Here is a 23899-nt window from a genome sequence, read left to right as displayed (position 1 = left end):
TGTTAGGGTAAATTGGTAAGCGTGTATCTTGTTGATCATTTGAATAAACGTTTTGCTATTTTGCAGTCGTATGCATTTGTGACATCTTTGAAAATAATTTGGTCCAATAAAACTATTTTGTTTTTATTTATTCTACATTAGGTGTCACATGATAGACTATATTTAGTTTCTATTACAGAAATATATTTCAGTAATGAATTCATACTACAAATATATTTCTGATTTTACACAAATTTAATACGCAATGTAAATATAAAAATAATTGACATTTAAAAAAAAACATTGGTATTTACTTAATTTCTAAGCACTAAGTAATTATTTTTAAAATCTTCTATTTATAATATATTTATATTAAAAATAATATTTATATCACTATTTATAATCCATATAATTATAAATCAAATTGTAGATAACACCTTTTAAAAAAATGTTAAAAAAAAAGAAATAAAATATGAAATAACAAGATGAAACATAAGATCTTAGAAATGATAGAAAAAATGTATATACATTATCAAGTCTGTCCCATGTCACTTTCCTTTAGAAAGAACAAAACTCTTCCAAAGATTATACCAACTCGTGAGTAGAATAATGAAACCGATGAGAGGGAAAGAAGCGACAACGAAGAAAACTTTCGTTCGGGATCTTTCGGCACGTGGCTTTGATACTTTGAGAACGATACGCGAGTAGACTAACTGATGCATCTTCTATCGGTCTTTCATACCAATGTGGGAAGGGGTAGGGGAGAATTTCTTCTTCTTACTTTTCTAAAGAACATTTTATAGGTCGGCGGAACAAAGTACAAACTCAAAGCACCAATGTTCGATGCACTTTAAAATGTTCGAACTCATCGTTAATTCTCCTTCTTAGTAAAGATGGAAGAGAATATCCGACTAACATTAAAATTATTTTTCTCCCTTTTAAACGTTACAGATCACCATCAAACACTCAAGTTCTCCAGTCGTAACTAAAGAGAAATTAAAAACAAACCCTTGCCGAGGTTGTAAAAAGAATGACCAACGTTTATAATTATTTTTATTATTTTTCTTTTTTTTTTTGTTCTCAAAAGATATTTTTAAAAACAAAAAAGAAAAGAAAAAAAACCTTTTCTCTCAAAGTAGTTAAAGAGGTAACACTTTTAAAACCTAAGTATTGGGTTGCATCGTTGGAACAGGCGTCTCTACAAATGGAAGACATTTATTTTCTTTTATTCTCTCTCTCTCTTTCTCTCTCTTTTTCTTTCTGGTTGAATCGATACCTATAATTTCAGGATACCGCATATCCCATAAGTTGCTACTACTATAAGAAAGTTGCTAGGTAAAATACTATGTGTAGAGTTAGCTATAGTTTTCTTTCTGGTTGTGTAGTATACCTTCCAGTTCAGATCTAAACTTATTCAAGCAGGTAGTAGTAGTAGGTCTTTCGGTCTGTCGGTTTCTCGGTCGGTTGGTTGGTTGGTTGGTTGCCCCCTTGCGAAAATTACTTTGAAACTATAGCCAAGGTAGTCATCGTCGCTCATTTTCGTTTCTTACACGCGCAAACTAATATATGAAAATGTTCTATCTCCGCCTTTCTACAAGCCTTCTATCTTAAGTTAGACTTCTGATTTCTACGAGCACGAAAGAGAACGATATCGCGATCTATTTCGTATCGATTTATACCGATCTCGACGATCGTATTATTCGAATGATTTTTATTTTATTTTATTCGCGTACATTTTTTTTTTTATTTTATACTACGATTGTGAACGATAAATAAGAGAAATCTAGAAATTTTATTTTTATTCGATTTATGATACTAAGAATGGTTGAATAAGAGAAAGTATTGTTTAAATCATTTCTTGTTTTTTATTTTTATTTTCTTATCATATATCAAATTTCTTATGAGAGATAGAAATAATATATTTATATTATATATACAATAATATATTATCAATCATTTTATCATATATATTATATTTAATTATAAATTTAATTTTTATATATGTTATACAGAATAACATTAAAATTTTAAGTAGTTACAAATAACTGAATAACATATATATATACATTGATCATGATATAAGCAAATAAAAAATAAAAACAAAACAATAAACGGTTACCAACATACACGAAAAACAAAACTGATAACCAATAAATGTTTGGTATCCCCAATGTGTTAAGGTAACATATAGTTCGGTTTTCGGCAATGACAATCATTGCTGTTGGAATTCGAAGGAGTGACTGTAATTTCGAGACATTCAAGCGAGTCCTTGCGACTGCAATTTCATGCCGCGTTAAGAAACTGATCGAACCCGCGGGCTACGAATTCGCCTTGTGTAGTAGATACCGTACCGTTCCCCAAAATGTATCCCAAAATGAAAAGAGAAAGAGAGAAAGAGAGAGAAAAGAAAAAGAAAGATAGAAAGAGGAATGGGGTGGAGTTTTAAGGCGGGAAGAGATTTTAAAATTGTCCAGCCCTTCGGAGACGAGGCGGTGATCGTTAAGCGATCGCAATTTCCGCCGATCGAGTCGCCCTCGTCATCCTCCAGGCGCGGAATGCAATAGCAAGTTCGAGAAGAGCCTATCGACCGATACGCGTTTTCATCCTGCATAATGAACACGCATCGAACCTGCGTGTTTTCGTCGAATCACCATTTCGTTCCCCCTACTATCCCCTCCTCCTCCCCCTTTTCTCAACCCTATAAGAAAATCAACCAATTCTTTTAGCAGTGCATCGTATATTTTGGTGATTGTTCTTAATAACGAGTTGTTGAATCAATTTCCACTTGTAAGACATTTTTTGGTTAATCCGGTTCTTGCAAGTCTTTCGAGGTTAGATCATTCGAATGTTTTTTTTTTATTGTAAGCTATTTACGTTCTACTCCGTTTAAAGAATATTAAGTGGTACTTTGCATCTTTTGGCGATTGTGCAGACTAACGGGTCGTTGAATTAATTTCCATTAAGACGTTTATGTTAATCGATTCCTGCAGGTGCTTCGAGGTTAGGTCATTCGAATTAGGTATCCCAGAAAGTTAATACAGTTTTAAGATGAATTTTTTATTTACCTCTATGATTAAAATGGCACAAATTATCTTTGTTAGTTGATGTTAGTATGAGATATATTATTTATGTATTTTAGTATCAGGTATTTTGAAAAAATTTATTGACATTTTAATCAATATAGATAAATAATAAAACAAATTTATAATACAATACGAATTGTTCTGGTTTTTTTAATATTCTAAATGACAAATATGTTAATTTTTATCGTTTGTTGTCTGGATAAAATATTTTTGCATAAGAAATAAGTTGTATCCAATTTTGTTCTCAACGAGTTGCTGAATTAATTTCCGCCAAGACATTTACGTTGCATGTTTCCTGCAGGTGTTGCGGATTAGATTAGATTTGGGTTAAGTCATTCGAATTAAACAAATAAAAATTAAAAACGAAAAAATCGTTTTTTATTGCTTGATGTTACTAAAAGTTATTGTCACATTAATCAATAAAAAGAAATAAAGAATGTAACAGGGAATCTTTTTTTTTTAATCAAATATTTCAAACCCTAAGAATACAAATTCTCAATCTTCAATGAGTTTTATTTGATTTTGAAAAATTCCTTAGCGATGCATCACATCTGGTGACAATTTTTTTTTTTTTTTCAATATCGTGTCAAATCGATTTTCGGAGATTTTCCGTAAAACCGCATGGGGTCCTAAAAGGTCCAGGTAGAAAGCCGAAAGTATCAAATATCTTAGGTTAGATGAAAAGTTCTGACTGACCAGATTGTAAGCATTCTTTGCCACAAAGAATAATATCTCAATGATGAGTTGTAAGAATTTCCATAAATCATTCAAATTAATCGTTTCGTACAGATGTTTACAGAGTAAACAATAATACAAAAAAATGTGTTTCAATCAAAAATCTATTTATCATTTTATTAAATAAACTTTGTTTAATTATCCTAACTTAATAATTAATAATATGTTAAATATTATTTACTAATAATAAATAAATAAAAAACGTAATGTATTATTTTAATCGATGAAATTAGAAAAAGTTATGAACTTTTTTTGATCAGTTAATATTTCAATCGAGAATATTAAAATGACTTTCGGGTTGGTTAAGTTCATTAAGTATTTCGTGTACTTAATGTTAATTACGCGAGATAAGAATGTCCGTGCGAAAATATTTAAAATTTAACTTGAATTTAAAAGTACGTGCTTACGTGATCCGTTCGCACGCGACTGAAAATATTCTTTCCTTTTGTGGCTACGCTATAGCAAGTTCTCGTTAAACGTACAAATTGCTTTACAGTCTAAGTCCTTTCTCGTTAATGACCGAGTAGCACGCCAAGTGGTTCAACTTGATCTTCTAATAGGGTGCACACTATTGCATAAACCTTGCTAGCTACGTCTCATCTTTCAAGGTCAAAACACAAAGCTCATAAATTTACTACGATTCTTGTTTAAAAAATTATTAACGATGCACAAAAATTAAATTACAAATAAAAATAAACGTCATTCCAGACAATGTAAATTTAATTACAATAATAAAAAACCACAGATTTCTGATGCAAATTATTCATGAATTATTTTTACTTCGTATACTTATTGTTGTTAGTGATAATAATTATAATGATTACGTTTCAATAGAAAAAAAAGATATTTTATAAATTAGTTCGAATTAAATCGATCGAAGAGGCATTGAAGAATCAAAATGAGAATTCTCGTGCAGCTGTTAGAATGTAAAAGTTTCTTTCGTTCATAGGAAGCTCATGGTGGCTCGTGCGTGCCGATTTGAATGCGAGTTAAACGAAGATTTATGCGGTGGCACGTAAATATAAACAACAATATGCAATCCTCGACTCATTGTCCCGAACGAACAAGGCGCGAGAGCTGACCAATGCGAACTAATAAGCACACAGCACCACAAACCTTTTTATTTTGCTCTTCTTATACACAAATACGCACATATACTAACATTCAAATACATATATACGTTCCCATAGTTATATGATGAAGTATATATTTATCTTTTTCTATGTGTATATATAAAAAATCAGTGTCACAATGTTTGTCCAATTATAATTTCGAAGGTACTCAAACAATTTTAATGAAAATTTGGTTTATTTTGTGTGATTTGTTCCAACTTAAAATATATGATAGTTTTTATCCCGATTATTTTTTTTATTTTTTATTGTTAATGAAAGAATTTATTATTTAGAGGTTATCTAGGTTCCTAGGTTTTGTAATTATTCAATAGATTGTCAAATATAAGAATGAATAAAATGTACAATTACAAATTTGATGTTGTTTTGTACTTAATTTCAACTCTCTTAAATTATAAGTGAATGGTAATTTGAATTGTTTATTATTGCATTGAATTGTTTAGCATTAAATTAAATTAACGTTTAGTAATAAAGCCATAGCAACGAGTAGCTGGGGCACCTAGTACATATATATACATACATATGTATACACGTATGTACTTACTTACTACCGTACCTCTCAAGACTAATCAACTGAGATGCTCTTTAACGAGCAACCACCAGCCGGATTCATTCGAACAGTTTCATCCTCCCGCGTTTTTTGCTTTAACCCAGCCGGAAATTTGTCTGTCGTTGCCCTAATACGTCTTCTGTCACGAGTCACGACATCCCATCTATCCATCAAAAAGGTTACTATATCTAACCCAACAACTAACATCAAACACAAGTAACTTAAATTTGTTTCTTTTTCAAATTCCCACGAGATGTTTCGATCAATATTTGAATAGGTTTAGAAGGAATACGTTAGGAGATCATCTTAAGAAAAAAAAAAATTCATAATTGATTGATTGATTGGAAAAATGTCTTCTACATTTGTCAATTCAAAAGTCGAATCCTACATATTTGTAGAAATTGTCAAAAGTATTATTCGAGTTTATCTGTCATAGTTTACTAAAGAATATTTTGATTAATATTTGTATCCTTGTAAAAATAAATTCTGAATCGATTGATACAACCATCAATATTTTAAACACATGTAACTGAGTTTTATTTCTTCAACTATTCATGTAACATTTCTATCAATATTTGAACAGATTTTTGAAAGACAGGAAGACAATTTTTGTTATTAAGTTACAATTTGCAATATGTAATATAAAAATTCAATTATATATATTTGCATTTTTGTTATTATCTAAAAATTGATTATATATACCAAACACTATGAGAACCATCAGATATGTAATCCAAGTTTATCTGTAGTGCATTACATTAAACATTTCGATCAATATTTGCATCCTTGGCATAAGAATATATTCCTTATCGATCTATAGAAAAATTTCATTAGCAGACGTTAATCCGAATGATCTCAGTAAGGTTTCGATTCGACCGCCCAAGACGATCCTATTTAAAAGGCAATCACCTTTACTCCTCTTCCTTAGCCGTCGTTAGTAGTCTCCTTGTTGCTCTATTCAAGAGATTGCTCGATAGATGAACAAAATTACTATTCTCGATCGCAAAGGATGATAAGCAATACGAGAAGCTCTAATTTAAGATTGCATTTTTTTTTTATTTTATTCAATCTTTATAATGACTTTTTAATGTAGCATAATATCAAGTAATATTGTCAAACAAAAAGTATATATATATACATGTATATCTTTTTATTAGATCGCGTATTCGCGAATCTTACGTTAATTAGTATGAAAAGAAACCAAAAAAAAAAAAACAAATTTCTACTCACGCTTATGTCCTCCATACTGTAATTTTCCAGACGAACAAAAATTTCCCAAGAAGTTAATGTTAAACACAACGACGAATATAATCGTATTTAAACACACACATAACAACCAACAACAACCAAAGAATCAACCAACTACACTCACGTTTAAATCGATCCTTTTGATTTTTTTTTTTTCAATCAATGTTAATTTCAATGAATTTCACAAACGACACTTGAATGAACTATAATCTTGATAGTTTTGCGTTAAATGTAAAAGTATATAGAACAAATAATTTGTAAACATATCAGAGATGACGATAAATAAAAAAGAACAATAGAAAAATGTTATAAACAAATTAAATAAAAATATTCGAAATATTAATCATGTGAACATACACAAACATACACATATTTATGTATATATATATATTTATAAATTAACGTTTATTAGTCATATCGAATAACGTGATAATGATTGATATAAATTATTCCAATAAGGAAGAGTATAACTTCTTCCTTATTAATTTTTTTCACTCAAGGTCCAGTATCAGGATCTCGCGTTGAGATCTCAACGCAAAACTTTGTCAGCTCGACACGCTGCTCAAGTAACTTCGACGGACAGGGTGGTCCTTGCATCGCGACATCCTCTGACCACTCGTTCAAGTCACCAAATGTGTTCGTATACCTCCTTATATACAAATACGTATATATTCTTCTATTTAATTATTTATTAATCCAATATCGTGAGAAAAAATTTCTTCAAACTTTCACGTGCGCACAAATATAACGGATGTCACCAAAATCCAAATTAGTTCGTAATATTCCTTCACAAAAAAACAATAAACACATATGCACACATAGACACACGCGAACAAAACTATTAGAACAATACTTGCGTACGATACTCAAGAACAATCTTCGTAACCAGTACAAATACAATTTGTTTTAATTAAACAAAATTTAAGAAAAATATAATTAAAACGAAAAGTACCAATGGATATTGAGGATAACAACAACAAAATATATATATTAATAAAAATCATACGATGACAATTTATTATATGAATAAACACAAAACTAACGTAAAATCATCGATCGAATGAGAATAAAAAAGAGAGTGAATGAATGAATGAAAAAGAGAAAGAAAAGGAGAGATACATAGACAGAGAGAGAAAGAGAGAGGCATGTGCTCGCCGGCTCGAGCTGAAACTCACTGATGTGAGTTTGGTTCTTCTGTTGGTCGGCAGGCAGGCAGGTTCTGCTGCCTTGCGCGTTGCCTTGTGGTGAGGGAGAGTTGGACCGAAAAGGGAGTGGGGGAGGGGAATAGGGGTGGGAGAGAAACACCGTGTGTATGCCTGCGTGAACGGCTAAGCACAACTAAAGTATGACAGAGAAAGAAAATAGGAAAGAGAAAGATAGAATGAAAGAATATGGTTTTGCTTGGGGAAAAGGGTAGAGGGGAGGGGGATTAAGGGGCTAGAAAGAAAGTAAGAAAAAAAAAAGCAAAAAAGAGGGAAAAGGTAAGCGAAGCTCTTCTTCCAACCATGCCCACCACCACCACCACTAAAGGTTGCCTAGGGCTTCGACCATTATCTTCTCTTGTGGGTTTCGTACCTGACATGAGCTAGTACGAGAGCTTACTGTAGGTTAAGTTTGAAGAAGAGTGGGGAGAATTCGGTTTGTGGGAGGTGGTTAGGAACCAGGGTTAAACATCGTCGAAAGGGTTTATTATATTTACGAGGCGTTATCGAAACAATCCAATAATATTGATTCCATGTTAGAAGGGGGATTGTTTGATCTTTAAATACGCCCCTAACTCGAGAAAAACAACCCCTTCGCTCTTACGTTAGAATATATGTTTACTTAAATGTATTTGTTTTAATATTATCTTATTATTATATTATTATTATATTTTGTTTATACAAATTTTGGGTTGTTTCTTTTTTGTTATTGTGTTGATTTATTATATATCATCATTATACTTGTACTGAAAATTTGTATGATTATATTTTTTTAAATATATATATTAAGATATAAGTAATAAAAAAATATAACTATATTAGAGATAATTCAAATGAATAAGATATTTTATAGGAAATTTGTAGGAAATAATATTTCATTCTGAAACACATTCTTGAGAAAACGTGTCACTTCTATCGTCAAGTTTATTCGTTACGCTTCACCTTTTTTTTTTTCCATAAAAATGGACAAAAATTCTCCATGCCCAACCTTTTCTCTCATTTTTTTGGTTAACTTTTTCTCTTTTTCTTCTTTTTATTTCTTAATTCTTTTTTTTTTTTTTTGATTCTGTCATCATGTTTCTTTTCTTTTGAAAATTTTTTGTCCCAAAAGGAACTTTTCTTTACTTTCTAAACTATTTTTTTCCGATTACCTCCTATCGTGATTTATTATTTTCGATTTCCATCTTGAGAATTCGATGGAATAATGCGACTTACACTGGGTCCGTTCTCTTCGAACGATTATTGCTATGTCGCTGGAAGTGTTTCTCGAAGGCAGTGGGTGGGTTCTTAAATCCGAAGAATTGCGATCTTGATCGGCGGTAGCTGTAGAAGGGATAGTATTTGATATGAAAGACAATTCAAAGATGCGGGCTTTATTCAAACATGTCTTTGAGTCTTTGATTCTTTTTGATGCCGTTCATAAGGGTTAGAACACGGTTATTTTCTTTCATAGACGAGAATCTGTTGTATGATTTTGTTTTATTCATTGCAAGATTATTTAGTTCATGTTCCTTTTTTTTTTTTAATTTCTTCTTTTTATTGGATTTATCAACCATCTTAAATGTTAACCATTATGTATAGTCCTTTACAAAAAATTATAATTGTAATTAATTTATATTAAATTAATTATTGCAAAATTGGTTATTTCGGTTTTGTCTTAATGAAATTATTTACACTTGTTCGTTGTATGTTATGGGTCTGAAATTAATAATTTATTAATTAGATCAGATTTAAAATATCAATTAACTTTTCTGATTTGAATATACAAATTTAGTTAAGGAATAATTAGTGTTAAATTTAGTTCATTCGAATAATTTTGTTTAATTGTATAATACAATAAGTAAACAGTTATTTCTATGGAAGTTACATGGTATCTACAATTATTTTAAAATACAGAATATTAATAACAAATTAATACCCATGTCTTAATATTCTGGTGACCCATTTTAGTAAATTGTATTAAAATGAAATCTAAAATTAAAAATTGAAATGAAATATTGAAAAAAAAGAAAACGAACAAATGTAGATAACTGGAACACGTATGAAACGATTGGAACGTTTGTATTTGTCTTGTTTCTATTACTATAGTTATGTTATAGAACAACGTGAAATCAGATAATCGTATGTATAAGGTTGGTTGGTCGTACGACGAACATAAGAGTCCTCCACCTTAAAGCTGGTATACGTCGAGTAGGTGCGCCGTTAAAACGACGACGAGTCGAAGCGAAGGACGAGCTTAGGTGGGAGCAACGACACCTGTTTGCGAATACAACCGGCGAACAGAAGCGGTAAACGCATTTTGAACCGAGCCATCCATCTTCCCGTTTATCGTACACGCAACCTATGCTTGTAACGATAAATGCAAATTCAAAGCGCGTATGGGTTTTCCATGGTGGTCGTTCGCTCGACTAACGGCTCTTTCTTACTTTCTTTCTTTCTTTCTTTTTATATATTTGAGTTATTTATTTTGAAAATGATGTAAGCTCATTGTCCATAAAAATTCAGTTAGCTACCTTAATATTTACATTTTTAAAAAGAAGAAATAATCGTTCTAGCATGAGAAAGAAAAGTAATGTTCGATTAGCATTAGTGTTCTGATAGTGGAAGACCTCGTTAGGTGTATCGATATAGAAAAGAAAATGGTCAATGTAAAGGAAGCGAGTATAGAAATAAGGAACTCGTCCTTTTCCCTTCTAATGTCCATGAAAGAGCGCGATACGGGTTACGGAAGGTAAAAGGGAGGAGACTTGATGAACTTGCCTCGTGAATCACTTCGCCTATAAAAATCGGCGCCGATGCGCGAGCGAGATAATGCTTGGGAGGAGCGGTAACAACAGGTTTGCTTATATACGCACGTATAAGTTGTACCTTTGGATAGAGAGAGAAACATTAAGGAAAATAAAGGATACTAGAAGGAAAGGAAAACGGCACCGGCTAAGTTACGGTGCTGGGACGTTGCTGAAACAACGCGTAAGTTCAAATGAAAATGCGTTGTTTTTCTTTTTGTAATTGCATTTAACAAAACGTTGTTGTATTTATGATCATTTGGAAATTTTCTTAAAAGAGATATTAATTTTTACATTGTTTTATTTGAAACGAGGTTATCTGTTAGATTATATAACGTGTGATTTATTTGTTATAATTTAACGTTAAATATTGGTGTCAATTTATTTATAATTGATTTTATAAATCACAGTACAATATTTATTATAAAATAACGAAAGAGTAGAAAAATGTTTAAATTTCGAATAACAATTATGCGTAACAGAAAAAAAAGCCATGAAGAATTGTTATTTGAATAGATTTTGTAGTTGTATGTTGTGTTAAAGAGAAGAAGCAGGGACGCGTGCGAGAATTGCTATCGTGGATCGAGAAACGACAGAAGTGTGGGTTCTCCATTCACGTCGTGCAACTCTTGTAAGCAAGCAGCTCTCTTACGGAAGACGCGTGAAAAGGTGGGATTCATGGTAGCTCGGTTTCGTTCCTTGAAAATATAGGGATCGAATGACTCATGAGAAACAGCAACGAACGTTTGGCCGCCACCAAAGTTGATTTGAAAGCAGACCTGGGTAAAATACTATTTTAAATTGTATACAGTAAATAAATATTTGATTTTACATTAAACATGTATTTTTTCGTAATAAAATATTTTATTTTTTTCTTAAAATAAGTACAAATTGTATTTTAAATATCTTTAATATATATATAAATGACGTGTCACGTTGTTTGTTCGCAATGGACTCCTAAACTACTAACCGATTTTAATACAATTTTGCACATTATATCTCAACTTATAATCGCAATATTATTTTATTGCGAATTATTTGTTTATTAATTACAAACGAGTGTATCGGAGTTATTGTGAGCAACATCAAGGCGTGGCGGGGCACCCTTAGTATCTCTATAAAAATTGTTTGCTTCTTTCTCCATTATACACAAAAAAAGTGAGAATAAAAAATAGTAAAATAAAAGATTTTTACAAAATAATCTTGTTTGATTGATGTTCAGAATCTTCTCTTCGATTGATGCATCCGCTTAAAGTCCAATGATTCTAAAATTATCTTAGCTAAGTTATTACTAACTACTCGTGATATGTATAGTTATTGTACAGGTTGTATTGCACATCAGCTGCTTTAACCTGTTTCACGATAATTTCTTCAAATTATCTTGAAACTGAGGATCACGCTAATGTTAGTATCTCGCTTGAAGGATCAATTATTTGTTGATGAGCACGCGTTTCTTGATGCTGGTACTTGCAAAGTTTCATGTTAAACGTTTGAAACTATCACGATAATGCTGCTTAATTGTTTTCAAATTATTATATACAATTATGTGTTTTAGAGAAACTGATGGTTCCTGCTCGAGGGTTAGCTAACGAATAAATGAACAATCTACATTTGAAATTTCGATTTGTCAAACATGTGTGAGGGGGAAACTTTAACGAAAAATACAAACGTAAATGTTCTATTTTTGTTGAATTAAGTTAGGTGATTTAAAATGACTATCTAAAATAGTAATAATAACTTATTGCTATGTACCTTCAATATGTTTTAATCAATAAAATATTCATTTCAATTTCATTTCGTCTTCATCAGTTGCAATCGTTCTCAGGTACTATTCATTCGAAAAATTAGTCAAAGCTTTAAAAGTGGAATATCATTGGACAATCCTTAAAACATTGTTGTATTTGAAAAAATGATTTATTCATTTTTCGGAAAAGATAAACTATTTCAATTTTATTTTTGGCTTAAGAGAGCAGTGTAATGTTGTTCCAAATATTGCCATGCATCTATATAATTAGTATAATGTTCGATAGTAGGTGCTTTTTCTTTGTCTAAAAGGGCTTTCAAGTACCAAAAACGTATTTCGTCATTTAAAGATTTATTGTGATGAAAAAAAAATTTAAATTGATTAGAAAACTTCATCCAATCTTCCTTACGGCCACTAAATCGCGGTAACCTAAATCTCGGTAAATATAAATGACTGTTTACAAGCGATTTTAAATATTCGGCTTTGAAAACTATTTCCGACTTTTGGTCATCAGTGAAAACCAATTCAGATTCTGCTTCGAGAATTAATTTATTAGCTTCACTTAAAAGATTCAAATAATTTTTTTCAAGTTCCAAATTTTTTTCCAAAAAGACATATTTTCGTTTTATTGAATCCATCGATGACAAATACGACAATTCAGCACTCTTCAATTCAGCGAAATCGTCTTTTATCAATTCAGTGTCTACTTTGAATTTATCCAATAATTTATTTTCTTTATAAGATTTAATACTTTGTTCAAATTTCACTAATTTTAGCTTAAGATTTACTGATGCTAAATTAAAATGTAATTTTGCACTCTCCATTATACTAAAAAAAAATGTCACAATAATTTCTTCAAACTATCTTGAAATTGAGTATCTTGTTAATGCTAGTTTCTCACTTACAGTATTTATTATTTGTTGATGAGTACGTGTTTTTTAATGCTGATACTTGCAAAATTTCACGTTAAGCTTTCGAAACTATCACGATAATGCTGCTTAATTGTCGACAAAATATTATATTATAAATACGTGTTTTAGAGAACTTAATGCTACCAGCTCGAAGGTTAGCTAACGAATAAAGAAACAATCTACATTTGAAATGTCGGTTTGTCAAACAATGTGTGCGGGGAAAACAAAATATTTATTCAAAATTATATTTGGAAAAAAAGTTATTCATTATTGTTAGTAAACGTTCTAAGGTTATCCGTATTGATATTAAATTAATAGCTTTCCCTTTCAAATATAATTTTGAATAAATTTTTCATTCCTTCTCATACATTGTTTGACAAACCGACATTTCAAATGTAGACTGTTCGTTTATTCGTTAGCTTACCTTCGAGCTGGTAGCATTAAGTTCTTTAAAACACGTATTTATAATATAATAATTTGTCGATAATTAAGCAACATTATCGTGATAGTTTCAAACGCGTAACGTGAAATTTTCCAAATACCAGCATCAAGAAACGCGTGCTTATCAACAAAAAATAAATCCTTTAAGTGAGATACTAGCTTTACCAAGATCCTCAGTCTCAAGCTAATTTTAAAAAATTATTAATACTTTTTTTTTGTATAATGGAGAATGTGGAAATCGATTATTTTGAAAAATCACGCTTATTTAAGGTGAAATTAATGATGTTTGAACAACTGATTAAATCCTTTAAAGAAACTAGATTATTGGAAAAATTTAAAGTAGAAACTGAATTTTTGAAAGATTTATTCGCTGAATGGGTTCAAGAACGATTGTCTCATTGGTCAACGTTGGATTCCGAAAATCGAATGAATTGCTTTGTTAAGAATGATTTTGGCATTGAGAATTCTTATTTGAATCTTTTGAACGAAGCTAATAGATTAATTATCGAAGCTGAATGTATGGCTAAAGTAGGGATTTGCGGACCGTCGCAACGAATAGATGCAAATAAAGAAAATTTACCATGGATTCCATTCAGTCGTTTATATTTACCGTTATTTAGGTTACCGCGATTTAGTGGCCGTAATGAAGATTGGCTAAATTTTGAAAGTCTATTTAGATTCTATATAGATGACAATAAATCATTAAATGATGTAATGCGTTTTTGGTACTTGAAATTCCTTTTGGACTTTAAAACATCATCTACTACCAAACATTTTACTACGTATAAGGATCTATGGCAACATTTGAAAAGCTATTATTTTGAAATTGCAATGAAAAAAGGTTTTGATGACTATCTCAAAAACGTAAATAGTCACACATTTTTTTAAATTAAACAATGTTTGAAGAATTGTCCAATGATATTTCACTTTTAAAGCTTTGACTTAATTTTTGTATGGACAGTACTTTAGGACGATTGCGACTGATGAAGGCAAAATGAATTTAAAATAAGTATTTTATTGATTAAAACATATTGAAGGTAAATAGCAATAAGTTATTATTGCAATTTATTACACAAAAAATAAAATAATTATTAAGAAGTATTTTCGACTATAATTTTTACAATTATAAACTGTTATATTTATGACATAAAGAGATTAAAAAATAATATATTAAAATAAAATTAGGTAGCAAATAATGAGAAATATGAGAAATATTTTAAACTACTATTGTGGATAAGTCATTTTAAATCACCTAACATAATTCAACAAAAATAGAACATTTACGTTTGTATTTTCCGTTAAAGTGTACAATTCAATTATTTGTTGGATTAATTAAAAACACTAGTTAGTATTAAATAAAACAAAATTGCATACTTTAACTATATAATTTATAATATTACAAAATACTTAAAGTAAAGTATTGTAATAAAAATTTTATTCGTAGTTTAGTTTCATAGATAATATTATACAGTTATGAATTTTAACAGGGACAAATTTTATCCTGTGCTAACAACAACCATTGTTATGTAGAAAAACAAAGAACAAACTTTAAAAACTTGTATTAGTTTTTAATGGAATAAACTATCGTTGTATTTCAAAGTGTTAAATTGAAAAAAGAAAAACAACAACAACAAAAATACTTTTTAAGACTAAAGTATGATAGGAAGAAGTAGAACTGAAATTGTTATGGTAGTGTTATATTATACGAAAATTACTTGATCGACTCCAGTTATGTTTTCCTATTAAATTATATACCGAATGTTCTATTATTTAGTATTCTATTCATAAAAATGTTCAAACAGAATTCATAATATCTAGTTTAGTATACCCATTCGTTAGACTTAATCACAAATTTACTGATGCAGCTAGAACAATATGTTACAATTAACATGTAATTTTTTATGGAATTTATTTCATTAGACTGATCTTCAAATGTACAACCATTCAGTATAGAATAAACATTAATAATAAAACTGAAATGAAAGAAATTATTGATCAACCTCAACATCAATTTATTCTTTAAACAACCATAAACAAGATTTCCTTGTATAAGGCGCTAATTAAATAAAACGATATAAAACATAACACGTAATGTGTCGACATAATTTCTATTTATTTAATTCATTATATGTCTCTTTCTCTCTTTTTCATTGTCAATATTTTAATATGTATTTATAATAAAAAGTCTACATCCGAACTACAGTTCGAAAATTAGGAGATGCGTGAGTCAGTTTCCTTGAAATAAAATACAAAAAGTAGAATACTATTATAAATTAGTATTTTTAATTATTATGAAATAGAATAAGTTAATCTATTACATGTATTAGATTATTGAATATGAGTTATCGGATTTTAAACTAAAACGTTGCAAATTTACCTAATAATTTAATATCAATACGGATAACCTTAGAATGTTTACTAACAGTAATGAATAGCTTTCCCTTTCAAATTTAATTTTAAATAAATTTGTCATCCCTTCTCATACCTTGTTTGCTTAACTGACATTTGAAATGTTGATTGTATGGTAACTCGTTAGATAACCTTCTAACAGGGCGCACTAAGTTCTCTTAAATAATTAATTAAAATATAATTATTTATCGACAATTAACAGCATTATTGTGATAGTTTTAAACGCGTAACGTGAAACTTTGCAAGTATCAGCATTAAAAAACGCGTGCTCATCAACAAATAATAAATACTTTAAGTGAGATCCTAGCATTAACGAGATCCTTAATTTTAAGATAGTTTGAAGAAATTATTGTGACTTTCTTTTTTGGTATAATGGAGACTGCAGAATTTAAATTTAATTTATCATCAGAACAATTTAAGGTAAAATTAGTGGAATTTAAAAAGAGTATTAAATATTTTAAAAGAAAAAAATTTGTGCACATATTGCAAGTAGACACTGATTTGTTAAAAGACGATTTCGCTGAATGGAATAATGATGAATTGTTGTATTGGTCATCGATTGATTCAATAGAACGAAAAAATTGTTTTAGTAAAAGAACTTCTAAAATTGAAAATGATTATTTGAATCTTATAGATGAAGCTAATAAATTAATTCTCGAAACACTGTCTAGATATGCTTCCGTTGATGACCCAGATTCGGGAGTGCTTTCAAGCATCGAATATGTAAAATCGTATATAAAAAGTTCTATGTATTTACCGGAATTTAGGTCACCGCGATTTACTGGCGATAAGGATGATTGGAAGATGTTTGCTAGTCAATTTAATTTTATTTATAATGGCCCTATGTGTAGTAATGACGATGAACGATTATTGTACTTAAAAGCCCTAGTAGGCAAAGGAAAAGGACCTTCTATCGAACATTATACTAATTTTAAAGATGCATGGCAATATTTGGAACAACATTTCGCTAATCCACCAATGTAAAAAAAGAATTAATATAGTTTATCTTCTCCAGAAAGATAATAAATTATTGAATATCAGTTATCTGACTTTATACTAAAACGATTCAATTTACCTAATAATTTAATATCAATACGGATAACCTTAGAATGTTTACTAACAGTAATGAATTTCTTTCCCTTTGAAATATAATTTTAAATAAATTTTTTGTTTCCTTCTCACACATTGTTTGACAAACCGACATTTCAAATGTAGATTGTTTCTTTATTCGTTAGCTAACCTTCGAGCTGGTAGCATTAAGTTCTCTAAAACACGTAATTATAAAATAATAATTTGTCGACAATTAAGCAGCATTATCGTTATAGTTTCGAAAGCTTAACGTGAAACTTTACAAGTATCAGCATCAGAAAACGCGTGCTCATCAACAAGTAATAAATACTGTAAGTGAGAAACTAGCATTAACAAGATACTCAATTTCAAGATAGTTTGAAGAAATTATTGTGACATTTTTTTTTAGTATCATGGAGAATCCAGAATTACATTTTAAATTAGCATCAGTAAATTTTAAGATAAAATTAGTGGAATTTGAACAAACTATTAAATCTTATAGAGAAAATAAATTATTGGATAAATTCAAAGTAGACATTGACTTTTTAAAAGACGATTTCGCTGATTGGAAGAATGCGGAATTGATTTATTTGTCATGGAAGAATAAAACAGAACGAAAAAATTACTTTATTGAAAAAACTTTTGAACTTGAAAATGATTATTTGAATCACTTGGATGAAGCTAATAAATTAATTCTCGAAGCAGAATCTTGTTATGATTCCACTAATGACTCAACGTTGGGACTATTTTTAAAACTCGAATATTATAAATCGATTTTAAACAGTCAAAGATATTTACCGAAATTCAGGTTACCGCGATTTAGTGGCCGTAAGGAAGATTGGATGAAGTTTTCTAATCAATTTAAATTTTTTTCATCACAATAAATCTTTAAATGACGAAATACGTTTTTGGTACTTGAAAGCCCTTTTAGACAAAGAAAAAGCACCTACTATCGAACATTATGCTAATTATATAGATGCATGGCAATATTTGGAACAACATTACACTGCTCTCTTAAGCCAAAAATAAAATTGAAATAGTTTATCTTTTCCGAAAAATGAATAAATCATTTTTTCAAATACAACAATGTTTTAAGGATTGTCCAATGATATTCCACTTTTAAAGCTTTGACTAATTTTTCGAATGAATAGTACCTGAGAACGATTGCAACTGATGAAGACGAAATGAAATTGAAATGAATATTTTATTGATTAAAACATATTGAAGGTACATAGCAATAAGTTATTATTACTATTTTAGATAGTCATTTTAAATCACCTAACTTAATTCAACAAAAATAGAACATTTACGTTTGTATTTTAAAGTGCACAATTCAATTTTTTGTTGGTTTAATTAAAAACACTAGTTAGTATTAAATAAAAAAAATTGCATACTTTAACTATTTAATTTATAATATAACAAAATGCTTAAAGCAAAGTATTGTAATAAAAATTTTTTTCGTAGTTTAGGTTGATAGATAATATTATACAGTTATGAATTTTACCAGCGACAAATTTTATCCTGTGCTAACAACAACCATTGTTATGTAGAAAAAAAACAACAAGCCTCAAAGACTTGTATTATATTTTAAAGGAATAAACTATCGGTGTATTTCAAAGTGTTTGATTGAAAAAAGAAAAACAAAGAAGACAAAAATATTTTTAAGACTAATGTATGATAGGAAGAAGTATAACTGAAATTGTTATGGTAGTGTTATATTATACGAAAATTACTTGATTCGACTCCAGTTATGTTTTCCTATTAAATTATATACCGAATGTTCTATTATTTAGTATTCTATTCATAACAATTAACATGTAATGTTTTATGGAATTTATTTTATTAGACTGATCTTCAAATGTACAACAATTCAGTATAGAATAAATTTCAATGATAAAACTGATATGAATGAAATTAATAATTAAACTAAACATCAATTTATTCTGTAAAAAACCATAAACAAAATTTATTGCGCTTATTAAATAAAAGGATATAAAACATAACACGTAATGTGTCGACCTAATTTCTATTTATTTAATTCATTATATGTCTCTTTCTCTCTTTCTCATTGACAATATTTTAATATGTATTTATAATAAGAAGTCTACATCCAAACTACAGTTCGAAAATTAGGAGATGCGTGAGTCAGTTTCCTTGAAATAAAATACAAAAAGTAGAATACTATTATAAATTAGTATTTTTAATTATTCTGAAATAGAATAAGTTAATCTATTACATGTATTAAATTATTGAATATGAGTTATCGGATTTCAAACTAAAACGTTTCAAATTTACCTAATAATTTAATATCAATACGGATAACCTTAGAATGTTTACTAACAGTAATGAATAGCTTTCCCTTTCAAATTTAATTTTAAATAAATTTGTCATCCCTTCTCATACCTTGTTTTGTTAACCGACATTTCAAATGTTGATTGTATGGTAACTCGTTAGATAACCTTCTAACAGCGCGCACTAAGTTCTCTCAAATAATTAATTAAAATATAATTATTTATCGACAATTAAGCAGCATTATTGTGATAATAGTTTTAAACGCGTAACGTGAAACTTTGCAAGTATCAGCATTAAAAAACGCGTACTCATCAACAAATAATAAATACTGTAAGTGAGAAACTAGCATTAACAAGATACTCAATTTCAAGATAGTTTGAAGAAATTATTGTGACTTTTTTTTTAGTATAATGGAAAAAGCAGAATTACATTTTAATTTAGCATCAGAAAATTTTAAGCTAAAATTATTGGAATTTGAACAAAGTATTAAATCTTATAAAGAAAATAAATTATTGGACAAATTAAAAGTAGACACTGAATTGTTGAAGGATGCATTTGCTAGATGGGCTCAAGCTGAATTAAAGTATTTGTCAACGATGGATTCTAGAAATCAAGACATTTTCTATTTCACTAAACCTTTTGAGTTTGAAGATACTTTTTTGAATCTTTTGAACAAAGCTAATAAATTAATTCTCGAAGCTGAATCTAAGACTGTGCTAAATATCGATAATTTACCATGGAGTTCGAACAGCTGTTTATATTTACCGAGATTTATTTTGACGCAATTTAGTGGACGTAAGGAACATTGGCTGGTTTTTGCTAATCTATTTAAATTTACTATTCATGATAATAGCTCATTAAATGATGAAATGCGTTTTTGGTACTTGAGAGCACTTTTGGACAGTAAAACGGCATCTATTATCGAACAATATACGAATTATACAGATGCATGGCAATATTTGGAACAACATTTCACTGATCCACTAATGTAAAAAAGGAATTGAAATAGTTTATGTCCAGTTATGTTTCCCTATTAACTTATATACCGAATGTTCTATTATTTAGTTTTCTATTCATAAAAATGTTCAAATAGAATTCATAATATCTAGTTTAGTATCCATTCATTTAACTTAATCACAAATCTACTGATGCAGCTAGGACAATATGTTACAATTAACATGTAATTTTTTATAGAATTTATTTCATGAGACTGATCTTCAAATGTACAACAATTCAGTATATAATAAATATCAATAATAAAACTGATATGAAAGAAATTATTGACCAACCTAAACATCAATTTATTCTTTAAACAACCATAAACAAAATTTACTCCTAATAATATAAATTAAAGGAATTAAATAAAAGGATACAAAACATAACACCGAATGCGTCGACATAGTTCCCGGATACTAAATTCCTCATATAACTTTCTCTCTCTTTCTCCTTGTCAATCATTCTCTCTCTTTCTTTTTCTTCTTTCTCTCTCTCTCTCTCTTTTTTATTTTCTATCTTTTTCTTTCTTTAACTTATTCTCTTCGTCTCTCACTCTATCATTTTTTCTGTTGAACATTATTTTTTCTTCTCTCTACCCATCAGTCTTTCACTCTTTATTGTATTTTTTATTCGTTCCATTTCACTCATGTTTTTTTACTCCTTTTCATTCTTATTCATCTATCCTCAACTGTTTGTCTTTGTCTTGTTCTCAACGTCCCTTCAGTGATTATTTTCGCGCAGGTGCAACAAGCGAATCTACAAGTTTCCTGAGACGATGTGAAGAGTTTCTCTTCTGGTCTGCTGATCCCTCCTCGATAGTTCTCTCCCCTCCCCCCTTTTTTTTGTCCAGGGACGCTTTAATTTCCACATAATCGAAGGCTAATGGCTATCGATCGTCAGTGACCACCGTGAAAACTAGTCAGAATTCATGTCTTCCTAACCTCTCTTTGATAAATCTTTTTTTCTTCTTTTTCTTCTTGTTCTTTTTATTTCTCTCTCCCTGTCATTTCCTTCCTCTTCTCCTATCTTTTTTAGAAGAAACGAGAGTTACTTTGTACTTTTATTGTTGAGGAGGGGAAAAAAAGAAGAAAAAGGGAATCGTCGTGTCGTCCTTCATCTTTTACAGTAAAAATTTTCTTTTGTCATGCAAGACACAACATGAAACGTTGTGTTGGTTGTGTCGTATCGGTTACAAAATATGCCGAGGTACATAAAGTATATTTTCGCTTTTGCGAGTCACTGAATCAAAGATATGTTAGGCTCCTTTTCCTTCACCTCAAGGTATCCGCCGTGATGTTACACCAATGGAGTAGTGTTGTCGAGACGAAGGATGGTAATCGATTATTCGCGCGGCTACGATTGAGAAACCGAACCATTGTTCGTCGTCGTTGAATCCCTCAGCTTTTCAACGTTCCCATTTCGATGAATTTTTTCTTCTTCTTCTTCTTCTTATCCGTGAAAGAATACTTTTTTTTATGCTTTTTTTTAATAGTATTTTTTATCCTCTTTTTAAAGTGAAAAAACTTTTTTAGAATAAAATATCTCTTGTATAAGAATCTTTCTTTAATATTTAGAAAAAAAAAATCATTAAAAATTTGTTTTTTATGTAAATATACAACATTTATACATTTGAAAAAAATTTGATACATGAGAAACATGTTTCAAAGTTATAAAAATCCTATGTTTAGTAATTGCAACTGCTACCAATTCAGGGTAGGTCAGGATAGGTCAGGATACTTAACTGTATAAATTTTTATTCTATTGTTATATATTCCATTACGGAATTGGTTTGCTAATCTTTCATTCCAACCACTCAAATAATTGCACTTATTTGTAAATTAAGAAATAATTATTAACATTTTTAGTGTTATACCATAAAATATAATATATTTTATTATTATATATTTTTATTGATTTATTTTCGTCTGAAAATGAAAGTACGAGATGTGTACGTATCTCCAACTCATAGTATCCTAGTAAAATGTATATACATGCATACCATGTATTTCTACTCGTATACTGTATTTATACATATTTATATAAACCCACATTTGTGCGCCTGCGCACATGAGCATATATCAGTTGTACATTCTATATGACTGATCCAATTGACTTAAAAATATATATATATATATAAATATATATATTCATGTTCTACATATTATAAAGATGAAATAAATTTATTTAATACTTATTGAAAAATGTACAACTCACAGATAAAAATTTGTAGCAAAGTAAAGTGAGAAAATGATTGTTTAAATGTCCTCTCTTTCTAAATTACCGAAATAAACTAAAAAAAAGTTAGTCTTGGTTGCATATTTCCAAGTAATTTCGGTCGTAAGACTCTCATCGATTCGTTTCCTAAGAAGAACGATCAACTTCAACGATTACCAACGCTATTCTCACGTAATTTCGCAGCTGTAAGAAAGAAAAAGATGAAAGAAAGAAAGAAGAAGAAGTTAAAGCAACGGGTAGCTGCATCGGCTTCTAACAAGGGTGCAATAAAATGTAATCTGGAGCTCACAGCTAGTACTCTGTCTTCTTGGTTTCTAAACGACTTCGTAATATCTTCTCGTAGATACAGGAAATTCGTTTAACTATGGCAGAAATATTTCTATCGTTTTTGAAGCAGCATGATTAGGATGGAATCTTTCTTTCTTATTATTTTTCTTAACTAAAAGTGATCGTAAAACGATCGAAGTTAATATTACTAAATAACTTTTATTATCTTTAACATATTTATGATAAAAGTTCATTTATTATTACAAAAATAAATTGTTTTTAATAAAATCCAAAGATAAAAATTAAAATTTTATAAACGATTTAATAGTATATAGTTTCTTTTCATAATTTAGTATTTATATATGATTACATTAGTAATACACTTAATAAAATTTATGCTGATTTTTTACTAAATCACGTGACAAAATTAAATAATCTTAAGATAATTCCTTTAAATATTTTTCTTTGAGATTATACTTTAATTTAAATTATATTATATAATTAAATAAAGTTATAGAGAGTTTATTGAGATACAAAGTGTTATGTAAAGTTCAGATGATTGGAAATGATCAGATGGAATGAGAAAAAGGTGGAGAAGATATGTAAGAGAGGAATCGAGTCGGCAAGAATAAACTGGTCGCGTGGGTGTATGGATTGTGGAATCTCATGTGAAAAAGAAAGGTTCACAATCCGTTCGATAAACTTTATCGACTCGTTCATCCTACATACGTACAAATACTTCTGTTCCTTAGTAGTACACACTTGAACTTACAATAATACTAATTTTCATATATTGGGATCATTCAGTTTTTAAAATAACTTT

General features: G+C 29.4%; 3 protein-coding genes across 3 annotated transcripts in view; 2 read left to right on the top strand and 1 right to left on the bottom strand.

The window, feature by feature from the left end:
• Positions 1-7873, bottom strand: part of LOC107069814 (uncharacterized) — an 85204-nt gene extending 77331 nt beyond the window's left edge. Inside the window, exon 1 of the mRNA XM_015327423.2 lies at positions 6708-7873. Coding sequence (XP_015182909.2) covers positions 6708-6722 — 15 coding nt within the window. The 5' untranslated portion in view covers positions 6723-7873. The remainder of the gene's footprint in view (positions 1-6707) is intronic.
• An 8861-nt stretch (positions 7874-16734) lies between these two features.
• LOC149033542 (uncharacterized) lies at positions 16735-19141 on the top strand. The gene is made up of 2 exons (XM_089175424.1): positions 16735-17618; positions 17696-19141. Exon 2 carries the CDS (start codon positions 17700-17702, stop codon positions 18168-18170), a length of 471 nt encoding a protein of 156 aa, XP_089031550.1. The 5' UTR covers positions 16735-17618; positions 17696-17699; the 3' UTR covers positions 18171-19141.
• Positions 19142-19738: 597 nt separating this feature from the next.
• On the top strand, positions 19739-20782 carry LOC149033541 (uncharacterized). The gene is made up of 2 exons (XM_089175591.1): positions 19739-19908; positions 19985-20782. The coding sequence occupies exon 2, from the start codon at positions 19989-19991 to the stop codon at positions 20568-20570; it is 582 nt and encodes a 193-aa protein (XP_089031717.1). The 5' UTR covers positions 19739-19908; positions 19985-19988; the 3' UTR covers positions 20571-20782.
• The last annotated feature ends 3117 nt before the right edge of the window (positions 20783-23899 follow it).

The sequence above is a fragment of the Polistes dominula genome, unplaced genomic scaffold (assembly GCF_049000335.1).
Source record: "Polistes dominula isolate Pdom_NZ unplaced genomic scaffold, Pdom_raw_medaka contig_32, whole genome shotgun sequence".
NCBI lineage: Eukaryota > Metazoa > Arthropoda > Insecta > Hymenoptera > Vespidae > Polistes > Polistes dominula.
This window is presented reverse-complemented; position numbering and strand designations above follow the sequence as displayed.

Coding starts and splice junctions, on each gene's coding strand:
- LOC149033542 (XM_089175424.1), top strand. CDS start 17,700: ATGGAGAATCCAGAATTACATTTTAAATTAGCATCAGTAAATTTTAAG.
- LOC149033541 (XM_089175591.1), top strand. CDS start 19,989: ATGGAAAAAGCAGAATTACATTTTAATTTAGCATCAGAAAATTTTAAG.